General features: G+C 39.2%; 2 protein-coding genes across 4 annotated transcripts in view; both read right to left on the reverse strand.

Annotated features, from left to right (window-relative positions):
* The window catches only part of slc4a10b (solute carrier family 4 member 10b), a 42,788-nt gene extending 39,073 nt beyond the window's left edge, over positions 1-3,715 (reverse strand). For all 3 annotated transcript variants that reach the window (XM_057335449.1, XM_057335448.1, XM_057335450.1), the window contains exons 1-2: positions 3,451-3,715; positions 831-860 (exon numbers count right to left, since the gene is read on the reverse strand). In XM_057335449.1, coding sequence (XP_057191432.1) covers positions 831-860; positions 3,451-3,498 — 78 coding nt within the window. In that variant the 5' untranslated portion in view covers positions 3,499-3,715. The remainder of the gene's footprint in view (positions 1-830; positions 861-3,450) is intronic.
* A 3,291-nt stretch (positions 3,716-7,006) lies between these two features.
* tbr1b (T-box brain transcription factor 1b) lies at positions 7,007-12,233 on the reverse strand. Its single transcript, XM_057335451.1, has 6 exons — positions 11,263-12,233; positions 10,683-10,837; positions 10,385-10,506; positions 9,945-10,103; positions 9,627-9,688; positions 7,007-9,223 (listed from the first exon to the last, which is right to left on the reverse strand). Exons 1-6 carry the CDS (start codon positions 11,943-11,945, stop codon positions 8,374-8,376), a joined length of 2,031 nt encoding a protein of 676 aa, XP_057191434.1. The 5' UTR covers positions 11,946-12,233; the 3' UTR covers positions 7,007-8,373.
* Positions 12,234-13,528: the final 1,295 nt, after the last annotated feature.

The raw sequence follows: 13,528 nt of genomic DNA on the forward strand, positions 1-13,528 counted from the left end.
GATCCTCCAAAAAAGTACACACCAGACAAGCAATATTCTCCCGCATCCATTCTGATGCTACAAGCAAAAACTGTGTCACAAATTTTGCTGAACTATCAAAGCTCTCAGACAACAGTTGAGATTGCATTTCGAGTGCCAAATTCGGATGATCTTTTGTTGCAATCCATTAGAGACTTTTTTAAAGTGTTTTACGCCAAAACAATGTTTGTAATTTCCTGGAGCTCAGTTGGAAGTGCATTGTGTTGGCAGTGCAAAAAGTCATGGGTTCCATTTTCAGGGAACACACATAGTGATAAAATGTATAGCTTTGGATCAAAGTGTCTGCCAAATGAATATGTGCAAAGTTTAATTAAAGGAAAATACAAAAAACAATGCAGTTCATCTCAAAGCAATGTATAGTTCAATCAAAGGGGAATGAAGATTTCAAACACGCTATAATGCTGTGGATTATAAATCTCTGATACACAGATGGATTACTGTATCAATGCAAACGCTGACGTTTGTAAGGATTTGTGTCCCTGAAATCCTGCAGGAAAGAGACACATGAGCGTGAGGTGACCACAGCAGATGACAAACCTGTAACATCTGCCCTTCTGGGACTAAAGGGACTAAAGTTTGGACGAAATGTTTGAAAGGCTGTCAGCATCTTATTTACTGCAGTTAGTGATGGACAGTAATGTCAACAAAAACACTGGGAAGACCAAAATGAAAAGTATTAATTTAGTCATTAAAAGTTTTTCTAAGGACCTCGGTGACAGACGGACAGAAAAATAAATACAATATAAATACAAATACAATCATTGAAAAAAGCAATAACACATTCTACTCACCACACTTTGTCCTCCAGTAGGGGTGACCACCTGCAAAATGAAAAATATTCGCATATTAAATCTGTGACATTTGTTTTCACACACAATTCTAATGACTCCTCATATTTAGCACAGATTGGCGTTCGGCTACACCCGGGTCACCAGTGATGCTGTCAGATTTGCTCATATTCTGGTAATTATTTTGCTACATTACAGTGCGATAATCTCTCACGATCTAATATATCACGATTCTACTAGAGATATTCAAAAAGGGAATTTCAAAGCGAGCAAATAATGTTACGTGTGCCTGTTATTTAAATGCATTTTATGACCTTTTTAACAGCTAACAGCGATGCATATATTTATAGGCCAGGGTGGCCAATGGCCAATACAATGCAGTATACATGAAATAATATATGAACAGAGATCCAATGTGGCTGGGTTTATAAACACGCATTAAATTGATACTTAGGTAAACTTTGGACATTAAGAAATAAAGTTTGCATTAAAAAAACAAAATACTATAAAACAGCTATACCGTTATACATATAGACACGTAAACCCCTGGAAAACTGTGGATCCATTCAAGGATCAAGAGATCATGTGGACAAGTAGGGTCTAATTTTACCCCCTTAATGGCCGAATATCTGAACAGATGAGGTGCCAGCACATCTCTCCTTTCAAGCAGAATAATCCTGAATATCCAACAAAGAGCATCAATTAGTTTTAAAACCATCTCAGAAGCCTTGACGCTTAATCTCACCATTACATGAGCATCTCTGGAGGATTATCAAAAATGCACATATTCTTTCTACTACTGACACATCCAACAGCAAATGTAATGATTTCTAGCCAACAATGGAATACTTGTAAACAAAACACACAATTGCTTTCCACCTATCATTGTCTTGGAGGCACAATTTACCCCGACATAGTCACTGTCATCACACGTAAGTCTGAATATAACTCACTGTTTATTTTCCATTATGCAATAATGAGCAGTTTTGTTGTTATGCTCAGGACTCACGCTGAGCAGAAAATGTTTTTTTCTCTGTAATCTTAATAATAAAGCTTAGCTTTGTCTAAGTGGAGAGAGCTTTGCTTAATCCATCATTATGTTGTCCTGTGATAGCAGCATGTGTACTTTAATGGCCATCCTATATAATGCCAATCACTCTACGTCATTTGAAGATGATGAAAAATAAGATTGTTGTTTATAATCCATTTCTAAGACACCAGGTCAGCACCAGCTGAGATATACATACCTGTTGTAAATACAATAGAAATGTCTTTAGAAGAGAATTGCTAAATCAAAAGTACTATGTTAATATACTATATAAACCAATTTATTCAAAATAAGCCCGAAACGAGATCTATTATTCATGGAAGTGTGTTCTCAAGTCAGTGTCAAATTTTCATAAATAAATACATTTGATCCAAAAGGACTTTGCATCTGCCAGTCTTACTATACATCAATTCAGTTCGGTGTCCGTTCAACTGTACTGCATTCTCACACAATCTAAACATATTTGGACAGTAAATGTCACCAACCCATCTCAGAAATGAACTTCAGCCAGGCAACTTGTGGTGTCAACATCGCATCAAACAGAAAGAGAGCAGAACATGAGATACAGTATGAGTAACAAAAGGCCGTGCCTGCAGCCCTCGTGAGGCAGTGACAGTTTGAGCATGAGAGAATTAAATGTTTGTCTTTAAATTCTGTTTAAATATGCACAATTTCAGCCTGACCAGAGTGATCTCACTGTGAGATGCTGGAAAGAGGCATCTGCATCCTCCATCTTTCTGACCCAGCAGTGACACAACTGCATGTCCCTTTAAGGGTAACCAACAGCAGGGTCGTGACACAAAAAAATGGGTCGCAGATCTCTTCTGATAAAATTGCACTCACCAGAGCAAAAACAATGCTAGATGCATTACCAGACTTTAAGTAATCAAAGTTTTTCCATTTTTCTATTTATTCATCTATCCCTCAGTCATCTTGCCTATTGTTGTGTCTATGCTGTACAGTATAATACAGAAAACAATTGATATAACAGCACTGTTGCTTTTTACCAAACACTGAAACTACTATGAAGTAACCGCATAGGCCATAACTTCATGACTGCCAGTGTGACGCGCCTCAAATATATGAAAATAAAAAAAGCATAACACAAAGCACATATGTAACCAGGAATAAACGTAAGTTCTTTCAAACCAGTATGTGGCAAATTATCAGCCTATGTTCAACATTTGTTCTTAATAAATCTAGATTGTTTACTGGTTTTGTTTTAGACATTTTTATAGTCAATAATATTCCATTAAAAAGAAAAGAGCCGGTAAACTCAACAATGCTCGAGTGCGTTGCGGAACACGTCCGTCCTGGTGTTGAACGTGCAAAATGTATTCATACAGTGTACAAGCATCTGCATCATATGAGCCCTATGCTCTTCTATAACTGCAACGCGTAAATCACCCAAAGGGAAACGAGAGCACACAAGCTGACGTGCGTGCCAAAATCCAGAACATATGATGCGCGCCGCGCTCGCATTGCACAGATGCAACCCGACGCAGAGATGCATGTGTGCTCCATATGATCACCAGAGCTGCGTATAGGAAGGCTAAATAACGAAACGCATCTTACCGTCGGCAGCAGAGGCTCCATTTGTGCGCCTTGGTCCTTCGCGTCCATCTTGCTTTACCTGTAGAATGTGTCGGCTGTGATGCGCGCGTCTGGTGTCCGCGGATAATGCGAAGCTGCGTCTCTGCGCACTCTCAGATCTGCGTTCACGCTGTTAAGCAGAGACGATGCTCACATATTTAGTGAAATAATATTATTAGTGTCGAGGCGACGGGGAGATTTTATTCTCCCTCATAAACGCGCACGTTAGCCGCCGTGTGACGCAGTCGTGGGGAGGGGGGCATTATATTGTTAAAGCGCCTCTCAGTTTTCTTGCACTGGGCCTTAAGAGAGTGGTATTTTTCACCTGGTGAACTTGGTATCAGAGAATAAGCAATGGAGAAACAAGGGCTGTATGTTCGTACACTCTTTAAAAAAAGTGCTTGAAAAGGTTCTTGCATCTGGACTTTAGAAGAACCCTTTGGTTCCATAAGGGTCCTTTTAAAGATTTGCGTTTCGTTTTTTACATTCTTTGGAACCTTTTCCACACAACTTTTTGAGTAACAGAAATGTTCCGTCGCCCTTTAATTTTAAGAGTGTATAAGGATTTGCTTAGAGCTCATAACACCATGTCTAAATAGTTCTGTTTTCAAGCTAATGTTTCCGTATTAATAGCCAACAAAACTCCAGCTGGCATTTAAAATCTGCCATTTGCACTTCCACTGTCTGACATCAACTATAGCTGAACTTTTTAAACTATGTGTGAGTGAGGCCAGAAAAAGATGCATTTTACATCAGCTACAGGAATGACCTCCCACTCATATGTATATTTTTGGGACTGCAGGCTATTTTTCACTTCCATATTTTTAACAGTCCATATTTTCCTGAAAAAAAATGTGTTTATAGATTGGATTATGACATCCTTATTAAGGCATATATAATTTAAGTAGACCAAACAGTATTGGTTTTGTTTTAAATGTTAACTTTTACAACTAAATTGTGATAATTATTTTTTAATTGTTAAAATTCAAAATCATAATCATATTGAATGACGTCTATTTAATTTAAAAATAATTACATTGTTCAATGCATTACTTCAACATAGTGGGTCCGGGTCTATAGAATTCATCATTACAACGTCGCCCTCTCGTGTTTACAGGTGTGTAATACAGGCTTAGAGGTTTACAATGGTTGAAATTGGCTTTTGTATGGCATCATGTATTTCCTAAATCAAACGTTGTTCTTTCCACGAGGAAAGCCACGTAATTAAACTAGACCCTATCTTGCTCTATATATACAGTACATATTTAAAAGGTTGTCTTATTTACCAGAAGAATAGCTACCACCGAGCCACAAGGAGGCAGCAAACCGGGGAGGCATCATCCAACTTTTTTTTTAATGAGTCGTGTTCTTTCTACGTTGTGTACCAATAATGTAAGTCTGACAACTAGCTGACGATTCAGTCCAAAGAGATAAAGATAAACGAAAACGAACATGCAACCTAAAATGCAAAGCAAAGCGACCACGTGGCTTTCCAGAGATTTCACACATCTATTGACAATTTATTAAATAGCCTAGTGGATGAAATTAAAAAGTACTCTAAATGTTACGTTTGTGATAGCCTGCACTCGTTCTTGGCATGCCACGCGCATTTACGTTTATGAATTGCATGACCATTAGAAAAATAAAGATGAAAGATTTGTTGATTTATTAATTTACATTTAATTTAAACATTTATTTATGATAATGTTTTATTGTTATATACTATTATATTCTACCCAGGTTTTGTATAGATTTTATGTGTAGCCTAATATACAGTAGACATTAAAATTAAGGATATCTTCAAATGTATTTATTTTATTGCACTAATAAAAAATCAAATCGTGTTAGCACCACACCAATGATTATCATTTTTCAGAATTATAAATGATGACTTACGTTTGACCAAATATATAAAAAAACATTTTTATTTTGTTAACAAAGAAATCAAAATTAATTCGTATTGAACAATATGTACAGTGAGGGAAATAAGTATTTGATCCCCTGCTGATTTTGTAAGTTTGCCTACTTACAAACAAATGAAGGGTCTATAATTTTTATGGTGGGTTTATTTTAACTGATAGACACAGAATATTAAAAAAAATCAGGGGAAAAAAATGTTATATAAAGGTTATAAATTGATTTGCATTTCAGTCAGTGAAATAAGTATTTGATCCCCAAGCAAAACATAACTTTGTACTTTGTGGAGAAACCCTTGTTGGCAAGCACAGAGGTCAGACATTTCTGATAGTTGGTCACCAGGTTTGCACATGTGTCCGGATACATTTAGTCCACTCCTCTGTCAATCTTTAAGGTTTCTTGGCTGTCGCTCAGCAAATTGGAGTTTTAGCCTCCTTCACAGAGGTTCTATAGGACTAGGGTCTAGAGACTGGCTAGGACATTTAATGTGCTTCTCCTTAAGCCACTATTTGGTTGTCTTGGCAATATGTTTTGCGTCTTTGTCATGTTAAAGGCTCATCCATGACCCATCTTCAGTGACCTAGTTAAGGGGAGGAGGTTCTCGTCCAAGATTTTACGGTACATGGGCCCGTCCCTCAGCCCCTCAATGCGGTGAAGTCATCCTGTATACCTGTAGCAGAGAAAAAGCCCTAAAGCAGAATGTTTCCAACACTGTGCTTCTCTGTAGACATGATGTTCTTGGGCTCATAGTCAGCATTTCTCTCCCTCCAAACACAGGAGTCCATTTTGGTCTCACAGCAGTGCCAGCACTTTCGCCAAAGCCTTTTCTGAATCATTTTTATGTTCATTGTCAAACTTAAGACGAGCCAGGCGGGCCTTCTTGGGCAGGAGGACCTTGCGGGTGCTTCAGGATTTCAGTCTACTGTGGCATAGCGTGTTACCAATGTGTTACCAATGTTTTGCTTGCTAACTGTGTTCCCAACTGTCTTGAAATCATTAACAGGCTTCTTCCGTGTAGTTCTGGGCTGATCTTTAACATTTCTCATGATCATCTTTACCCCATTGGGGAAATATTGCAGGGAGCTCCAGAACAAGGGCATTTGATAGTTATTTTGTATATCTTCTATTTCCAAATAATCACACCAACAGTTGTCTCCTTCTCACCAAGCTTCTGTCTGTAGCCTATTCAAGGTTTGTGCAGGTCTCCAATCTTGTCGCTGACATCCTTTAAAACCTATTTGGTCTGGACCATGGTGTTGGAGAGGTTGAACTGGAAGATACAGATTCTGTTGGCAGGCATCTTTTATATACATAACAAGCTGATTTAGGAGTACTTTCTTAAAGTGACAGGACTAATCTGTGGTCCATATAGGCACATAACCAATCTGTGGAGCCAGAATTCTTGCTAGTTGGTAGGGGATCAAATACTTATTTCACTGACTGAAATGCAAATCAATTTATAACCTTTATATAACATTTTTTTCCCCTGATTTTTTTTAATATTCTGTGTCTATCAGTTAAAATAAACCCACCATAAAAATTATAGACCCTTCATTTGTTTGTAAGTAGGCAAACTTACAAAATCAGCAGGGGATCAAATACTTATTTCCCTCACTGTAGATGGTTGTTTACATTGAAAAATAACAACACTATTGTGCCAATAGTGTTGTGTCTCATGGTTTAATGTTGTTTGCTGATGCAATGAAACTCATACAAGTGTCTAAATATTTTTGGCCTGTTGTAGGCTAAATAATAGGCCTACAGCAACACGGTCAAATTAAACGAGTATCGTATAATAAGAAGAATTGCTTTTCTGAACAATTTGCTTATTTTGCGCATTTTATCATGCAAATGCATCGTAAAGGCAACAACACTGGAACAAAATCGACATTGACTGATGCCATCGATGGACCTCTTCTGAAACAAATATCTGAATTGGGAATCTTGTCTCTTTGCCAAGGTTTCACATTCGGTCATATTTATTGTAGATAAGCACACCACAAATACATTACCTTTACACATTAGCAGGCCTAACGCTTTTTTTCCATAAGAAAACAGCCCATAATATACAAATGAAAATGCTTTCGTTGGTTGAATGTGAAGTGGCCGTCTACGCTTTTTTATCTCTAGAAAAAGTAATGATTTTACGCTCTTATGGTTAAAAACAAACGCCCTGACAACTTTACAACAACGTTCACAAAATGGAAATGGCACCAACAATAAAACTATCGACTATGATATTTACGAATAAACAACGCGACTCTAAAAAGCAACATCATTAAATGCTCACATAAAAATGGATCTCTGACAGACATGCGTCAATCATTCTGTCTGCCACACTCTTAAATATAAAGGTGCTAGACGTTTTTAGCCAAACGTAGTTCTTTTTTTAACCTTTTTATAGACTTGGATCCTTTTCCCATTGGACATTAAAGGTTCTTTGTGGAACCATACAGACAGACCTTTTGGGAACCTTTATTTTTAAGAGTGCAGACGAACTCTTTTTGGTGGCTCTTCAACAAGTGAGCAGCTTCTAATTCAATTAGACCAACAAGGTTTTGTATAGGGAGCCTGTACGAGTTGGATCCTTTTTTCTTAAACATCGAAATATTGAATATATAGCTGTTCGAACGAACGTCTTCTAGGTACAATAAAACATGAAGCTAATTCGTTTTCCACATTGTACATCAACATACAACGAGAAAACCACAAAAGGATAGATAAGTACAAATATGTACAGTTCTTCTCATACTTACAATAGGCTTAATGGGTAAACCCTTAAATAAATCGTTCATTTGAAAACGAAAACGGCGTACATCTCTGCTCAAGTGTCCAGATTTTTATTTAAAACCGAAGCAGGCTTGAGTACGTCCTTACGCACGCGCCAAGTGTATTAATAAACAGCCAAATGATAAATAAATACGCACATAAATAGAAATAAATAGATTATAAATCACGTCTGAACCATGCATTAGTTCTCTCCGGATTCTAACTGTGGGGGTAAAAGCTGTAGTAGCCGATGTCCTTGGAGCAGTTTTTCTCGCATTCCCTCGGCGTTAACATTTCAGATTTTAATGGAGACGAAGTCTCTGAAACCGGCGTGGCAGATGGTGAAATCCTCCTCCGCTTGGCTTGCTCAAAAATCCCAGAATCGCTCGAATCGATCGACTTAATTGAAGATGGGGTTTCTATCCAGCTGGATTCAGACAGGTCCTTCGGTTTGGATTCGTCCGCCCCGCCAAGCGGCGACCTTTCTGGCGCGATGGCGTCTCCATCCTCCAGGCAAGGTACCAGGTAACCTGAGGAGGTCGTTCGGGTCCCTACGGAGTTGGACGGCCAGCACGACAGGACGGAGCTGGACTTGCTGCAATATTGCGGTGGGGTGCGCGTGCCCCACCCCGGCGGCTCGCCGTAATACCCCAGAGGTCTGTTGGAGCATCCCGCCCCGGGCAGGGGCAGCGCTTTCACTCCAGCAGCTGCGTACGACAGAAGGGTGGCCGCGTTACCGGCGAAATCAGCAGCCGCGGCGGCGTCGTATGCCGAGGCAGCAAAGTCCAGTCGGTTGTTGGCAGGGGTGACAAACCATCGCTGCGGGGAGGCCACCGTGGTCTCCTCGGTTTGTTGCGGGGAGAGCAAGCTGTTACTAAGTGGGACGCTGCGGTCCGTGCCAGGAGCGCCTCCGACGCCAGGGTGAAAGCGGGACTTGGCATAAGAGCTGACAAATTGGTCCTGAAGGAAAGAACCAGTCATGGCATATCTCGCGCTAGGCATGATCTGAGAGCGCGGAGAGTCACCCGGGGACGGCGTCAGCCGATCGATGTCGCAACCCGTGTAGACACTGGAGAAAGACGGTGGACAAACACGTTAGACGTTGCACATTACAGGCCGTAAATAAAGCTGCGTGAATGGAATGGAAATACACGATATTTTCCTTCTGTGCGTAATTGTGCTAAAATATACCAATTGTCAAATATCGAAAACTGAAACATTATGTGATGAGGCTAATCAGAAAACGTTATTTTTGTACATCGACCAGTGAGAAGTCTCATCACATCATGTGCACAGAATTAATGCGTAAATAATATCCAACATTTAAGATCACAATTATTTTATGTGCTTATAGTTGTATATAGTTAGTATAGTAATATGACTTTCTGAGTTCATGAACATTTTGCTAAAGTCAATACGGATGCATTTTATTAGAGTAAAATATTATCCATCAAGAAAAAAAATAGACTTACGTGTCGTAATTATCACGGAATCCTTTTGCAAATGGATTGTGGTCAATTTTTAGCTGTGTGATCTGTGAAAATAAACAAAAACTTTTTTCTTAGAGAAAAATAAATAAACTCTTTGTTGTCCTTTAGGGTTTGATTTTAACCGAATATGACACTTAATTTCAATATTGTTTTTATTTACGTTTTTTACTTAACTCACAGTATTTATTTTTAAGACACGTGACACTTTTGCGCATGTTAACACTTCATATTATTTCCAATATTTCAGCAGCCTTTTAGTCATGCAAAAATTTTACATGAAAGTTTTCCTTAATTTCTTACGTCAGTGTTTTGATAAGCGGTGACCGCGATAAACTGCGTCTCGGGGAAGGTGAAAGTCTGCACCCGGCCGGGTTGGCTCGTGTCCTCAGTTCCGTCCTCGTTCACCTGCACCACATGCAGGCGAGGCTGATATTTATGCAGTGACTGCAGGACCACCATCTGCATGAATTCAAGCGAAAAAACGAGAGTCAGACGACATTACTTCACCCTCAACACGCTTTGAACGCCAGCAAACGAATGTTCGATATCATACGACATTCATCTAATTTAGATTTAAACATTGCCAGCTAATGACAATTTTGAATTGCATTTTGTATTATACAGTAAACGTGTAAAAATACGCATACATTGCTAAATGCAACCCAAAAGTGTTCGTTTTGGCTGTTTAAATTTTTACAGCATGATGAATTAAATGATTACATCTCTAAATGATAACCGACCTGTCCTGTATTATTAGATGCTCCTTTGTTATTGGTTAGTTTTAGCTTTCCAAAGGATATCTCTTGACGCATCCAGTGCGCACCGGTGTTTGGTGAATCTGGATGCATATACACCCTGTTCCCTGTACAGAAAAAAATAAATCAAATTAAAAAGAGCATATTATTTAAAAGAATAATCAATTACGTCTAAATTGAAGAAATTAATTATATTGAATGATACGAATGAATTATACTAATGATAAAAATAATGATACAGCCATCATTATCAATAATAATAAATAACCTCTATTAAACTCACCCGTTACATTTGTGTCCGCCTTTCCGCACGGGACCCATTTTCCTCCCTGAAAACGCCAATGATTTGGATCCGCAAGAATCACGTCAACAAATATATTGTAGTGAGCCGTCGGGTCAAGTCCAGATATATTGAAACTCAAAAACGGGAACATTCGCCTAAGGTTAAAGAAATTAAGGTTAGTTTCAAATAATTAAGACTAAGGTAAACTGTTCCACACTGAGAATTACGTTTAAACTATTAAAGGGATTCAAATATTTTTGTAAAAACAAACCTGAGGCAATAATAATAATAATGTAAAAATGAATGCATAAATCACTGAAGCCTAAAGAAAATAAATACATGGGCAAAATCGATAAAAAGGGAAGTTAATCTAATTTTAATAACCGAATAAACGTCAAATTGTTCTAAACAAAAAATACACACACAAAAACAAAAGACTACTATAATTAAGAAGAATTATGCCGTAATTTAATCAAGGTTATTGAGCCTAATTTGTTCGACTATATCCATACGCGAAAACAGTGAAACATATAGGCTAATGCATAACACTGAGAAGAGATTTTGGCCGTTTATCACCTACCGTCCTTGCTTCGTAATAATCATCTCTGTTTGATGCCTGTGAAATTTAAGCCACAGGGCCCTGTTGCAGAGATAAACCTGCGCTTTACCAGGCACGAGCCCGGCCTGAGCGGAGGAAAATTGGTAAAAAGCCGTCCCTTGATATGCGTGTCCATACTGCTGCGCGTACGGGTAGCCCGCGGTCGGGTAGCCTTGAGGCGAAGAGTTGCTCAGCAGACTGTTGTAGGCTCCGTTCGTTATCACCGGATGGTGAGCCATGTACCTGCTCGGGCTTCCGATGGAGAAAGCTGGGTGCGTCGGTCCATGCTGACTCGGATAAGGAAACATGGTGGTGGGACTCGGCTGAACTTGAGTGGACTGAGACAGGAGATACCTTTCTCCTGCAGATCCATCGAAATTATGACGACTGTCGGCGACTCCGTCAAGATCAGGAGAGAGTTTGCCTCGCTGGACGTCCCCCGATGAGTCCTTGGAGTCGCCGAAACTGTCTGCCTCCGACTGATTCGTCATCCCTACGGAGTTTTTTTTCAGAGGTGAACTTCTCTCCAGGTTGTCGCTGATGAATATAATAGGGTAGTCCTGTAAGGCGAGCTCAGATCCTTCTGCGTTTGGGTAGCCACTGCCCACAATCATGCAATTCTTGGAGCGCGCAAGAGCTGGAGAGACGCAACGATCGAGCTGCATCGCTCGATGACAAATAGCAATTAACGCTACCGACGTGAGAGCGCGAGAGAAAACGCCTTCCTGCGGTTCGAGCTACTTTGTGCAAGACAGCAAATTAGCCAATTGACACCAGCCTGTAAATCAGAATAGACTTAGCTTTCCATTCCTGGGTTTGCATCCTTAATGAATCAACTTTTTGCTATTGGTTAACACGTGATGATAATTTAATTAGACAGAACTTAATTAGTGTAATAAAGGAGGCTTGCGCGGCGCGGTGTATTCACTTCTGCTGGTCATCCGTGTTTGTATACTGTAGTCTGTGAACATTGAGACTCGTGTCGGGTTACTACTTAGTAGCGCAAATAAACCATTTTTGTCATGGCATGCCCTATTGTCTTTCATTTAAATGTACCCAAACGCAAGCTCGTGTGTGACTACATGCAGGCTACTTATCTATGCGTAAAAGTAACTCAAGAAGAAAGCCCGAAAACGTCATTATGCATTATTAAAACGTCTGAAGTGACAGGCAACGCGCGTCGCCCCTCATACTTAAAATGTTTGCGTTATAGCGTGAAATAATTGGCTCCTTTTGAAGATCTGTTTACCGGTCCCAAGGCAAATAAATGTTTTATGTGGATGGACTACATCGAGTTCAACGCTTAACGCTTCAAAACATGCCTGAAACAATAAAACCAGGCATGAGTAAATACAACCACATTTTGGTAATGCTATTGTACGTTAAAATTTCATTTATATCTGAAGTGACTTGGCAATCTAAAAAAACAAATAAAGCCATTATATGTCTGATCAAAATGAGAGAATGTTTCAGCTTTAACAGCTCTAAATTGCATCTTGTGTGCCACTGCCAATAAGACACGATTAATCACAACCATTTTATTTAATTGCAAACGCTATAACTGCATGTAAATTAAATCAGCATATAATTACAATTACATGACAGTACATTCTTCAAAAATACTCTTTGTGAATTTTGAGGATTTTTATATTGGCCAGGAGAAAGACTTGTTTATGTGCTGGCTGTTGGACAGCTCTGCGCTTTCTGGAGACGAGCCAGCCGACAGCAGCGCAGACGCAAAGTTTTAATAAACCTTTCATGGAGACATGCATTGAATGAGATTCAAATGACTCTCCCCACAAAAGGACGTGACTTTTACCTCAAATATCCCGTTTTATAACAGAAATGCGTCTGACAACTTTATGGAAATCAGCATCATGGCTATGTATAAAATGATGGAGATGATGTGACAATTGCGCGCGTATTATTATTACTGGTTTTATTTAATTTACAGATAGAGACGTATTCGTTGTAATTGCAATAATTTTTCATAAATCTCAGCGTTAGTTTCTTAAGTTTGACCTAATCATCCGTTCTGGTGTAACAGTTATGTCAGGATCTCAGCGGTCATCTTATCTTCTCCTCACCAGACTGAAATAGATTGTTCTTATCAGTTCATCTCACCTGTCTCACCCCCACAACGGACTCTCCACACGACCGATTAGAAAGCACCTCTGAAGTCTTTGATGAGCCTGAAAGACATCTCTATGTCTATAGTGTCATGTGTCACCTAAATCCATCATGCACT

This window comes from Triplophysa rosa, linkage group LG6 (genome assembly GCF_024868665.1).
Source record: "Triplophysa rosa linkage group LG6, Trosa_1v2, whole genome shotgun sequence".
NCBI lineage: Eukaryota > Metazoa > Chordata > Actinopteri > Cypriniformes > Nemacheilidae > Triplophysa > Triplophysa rosa.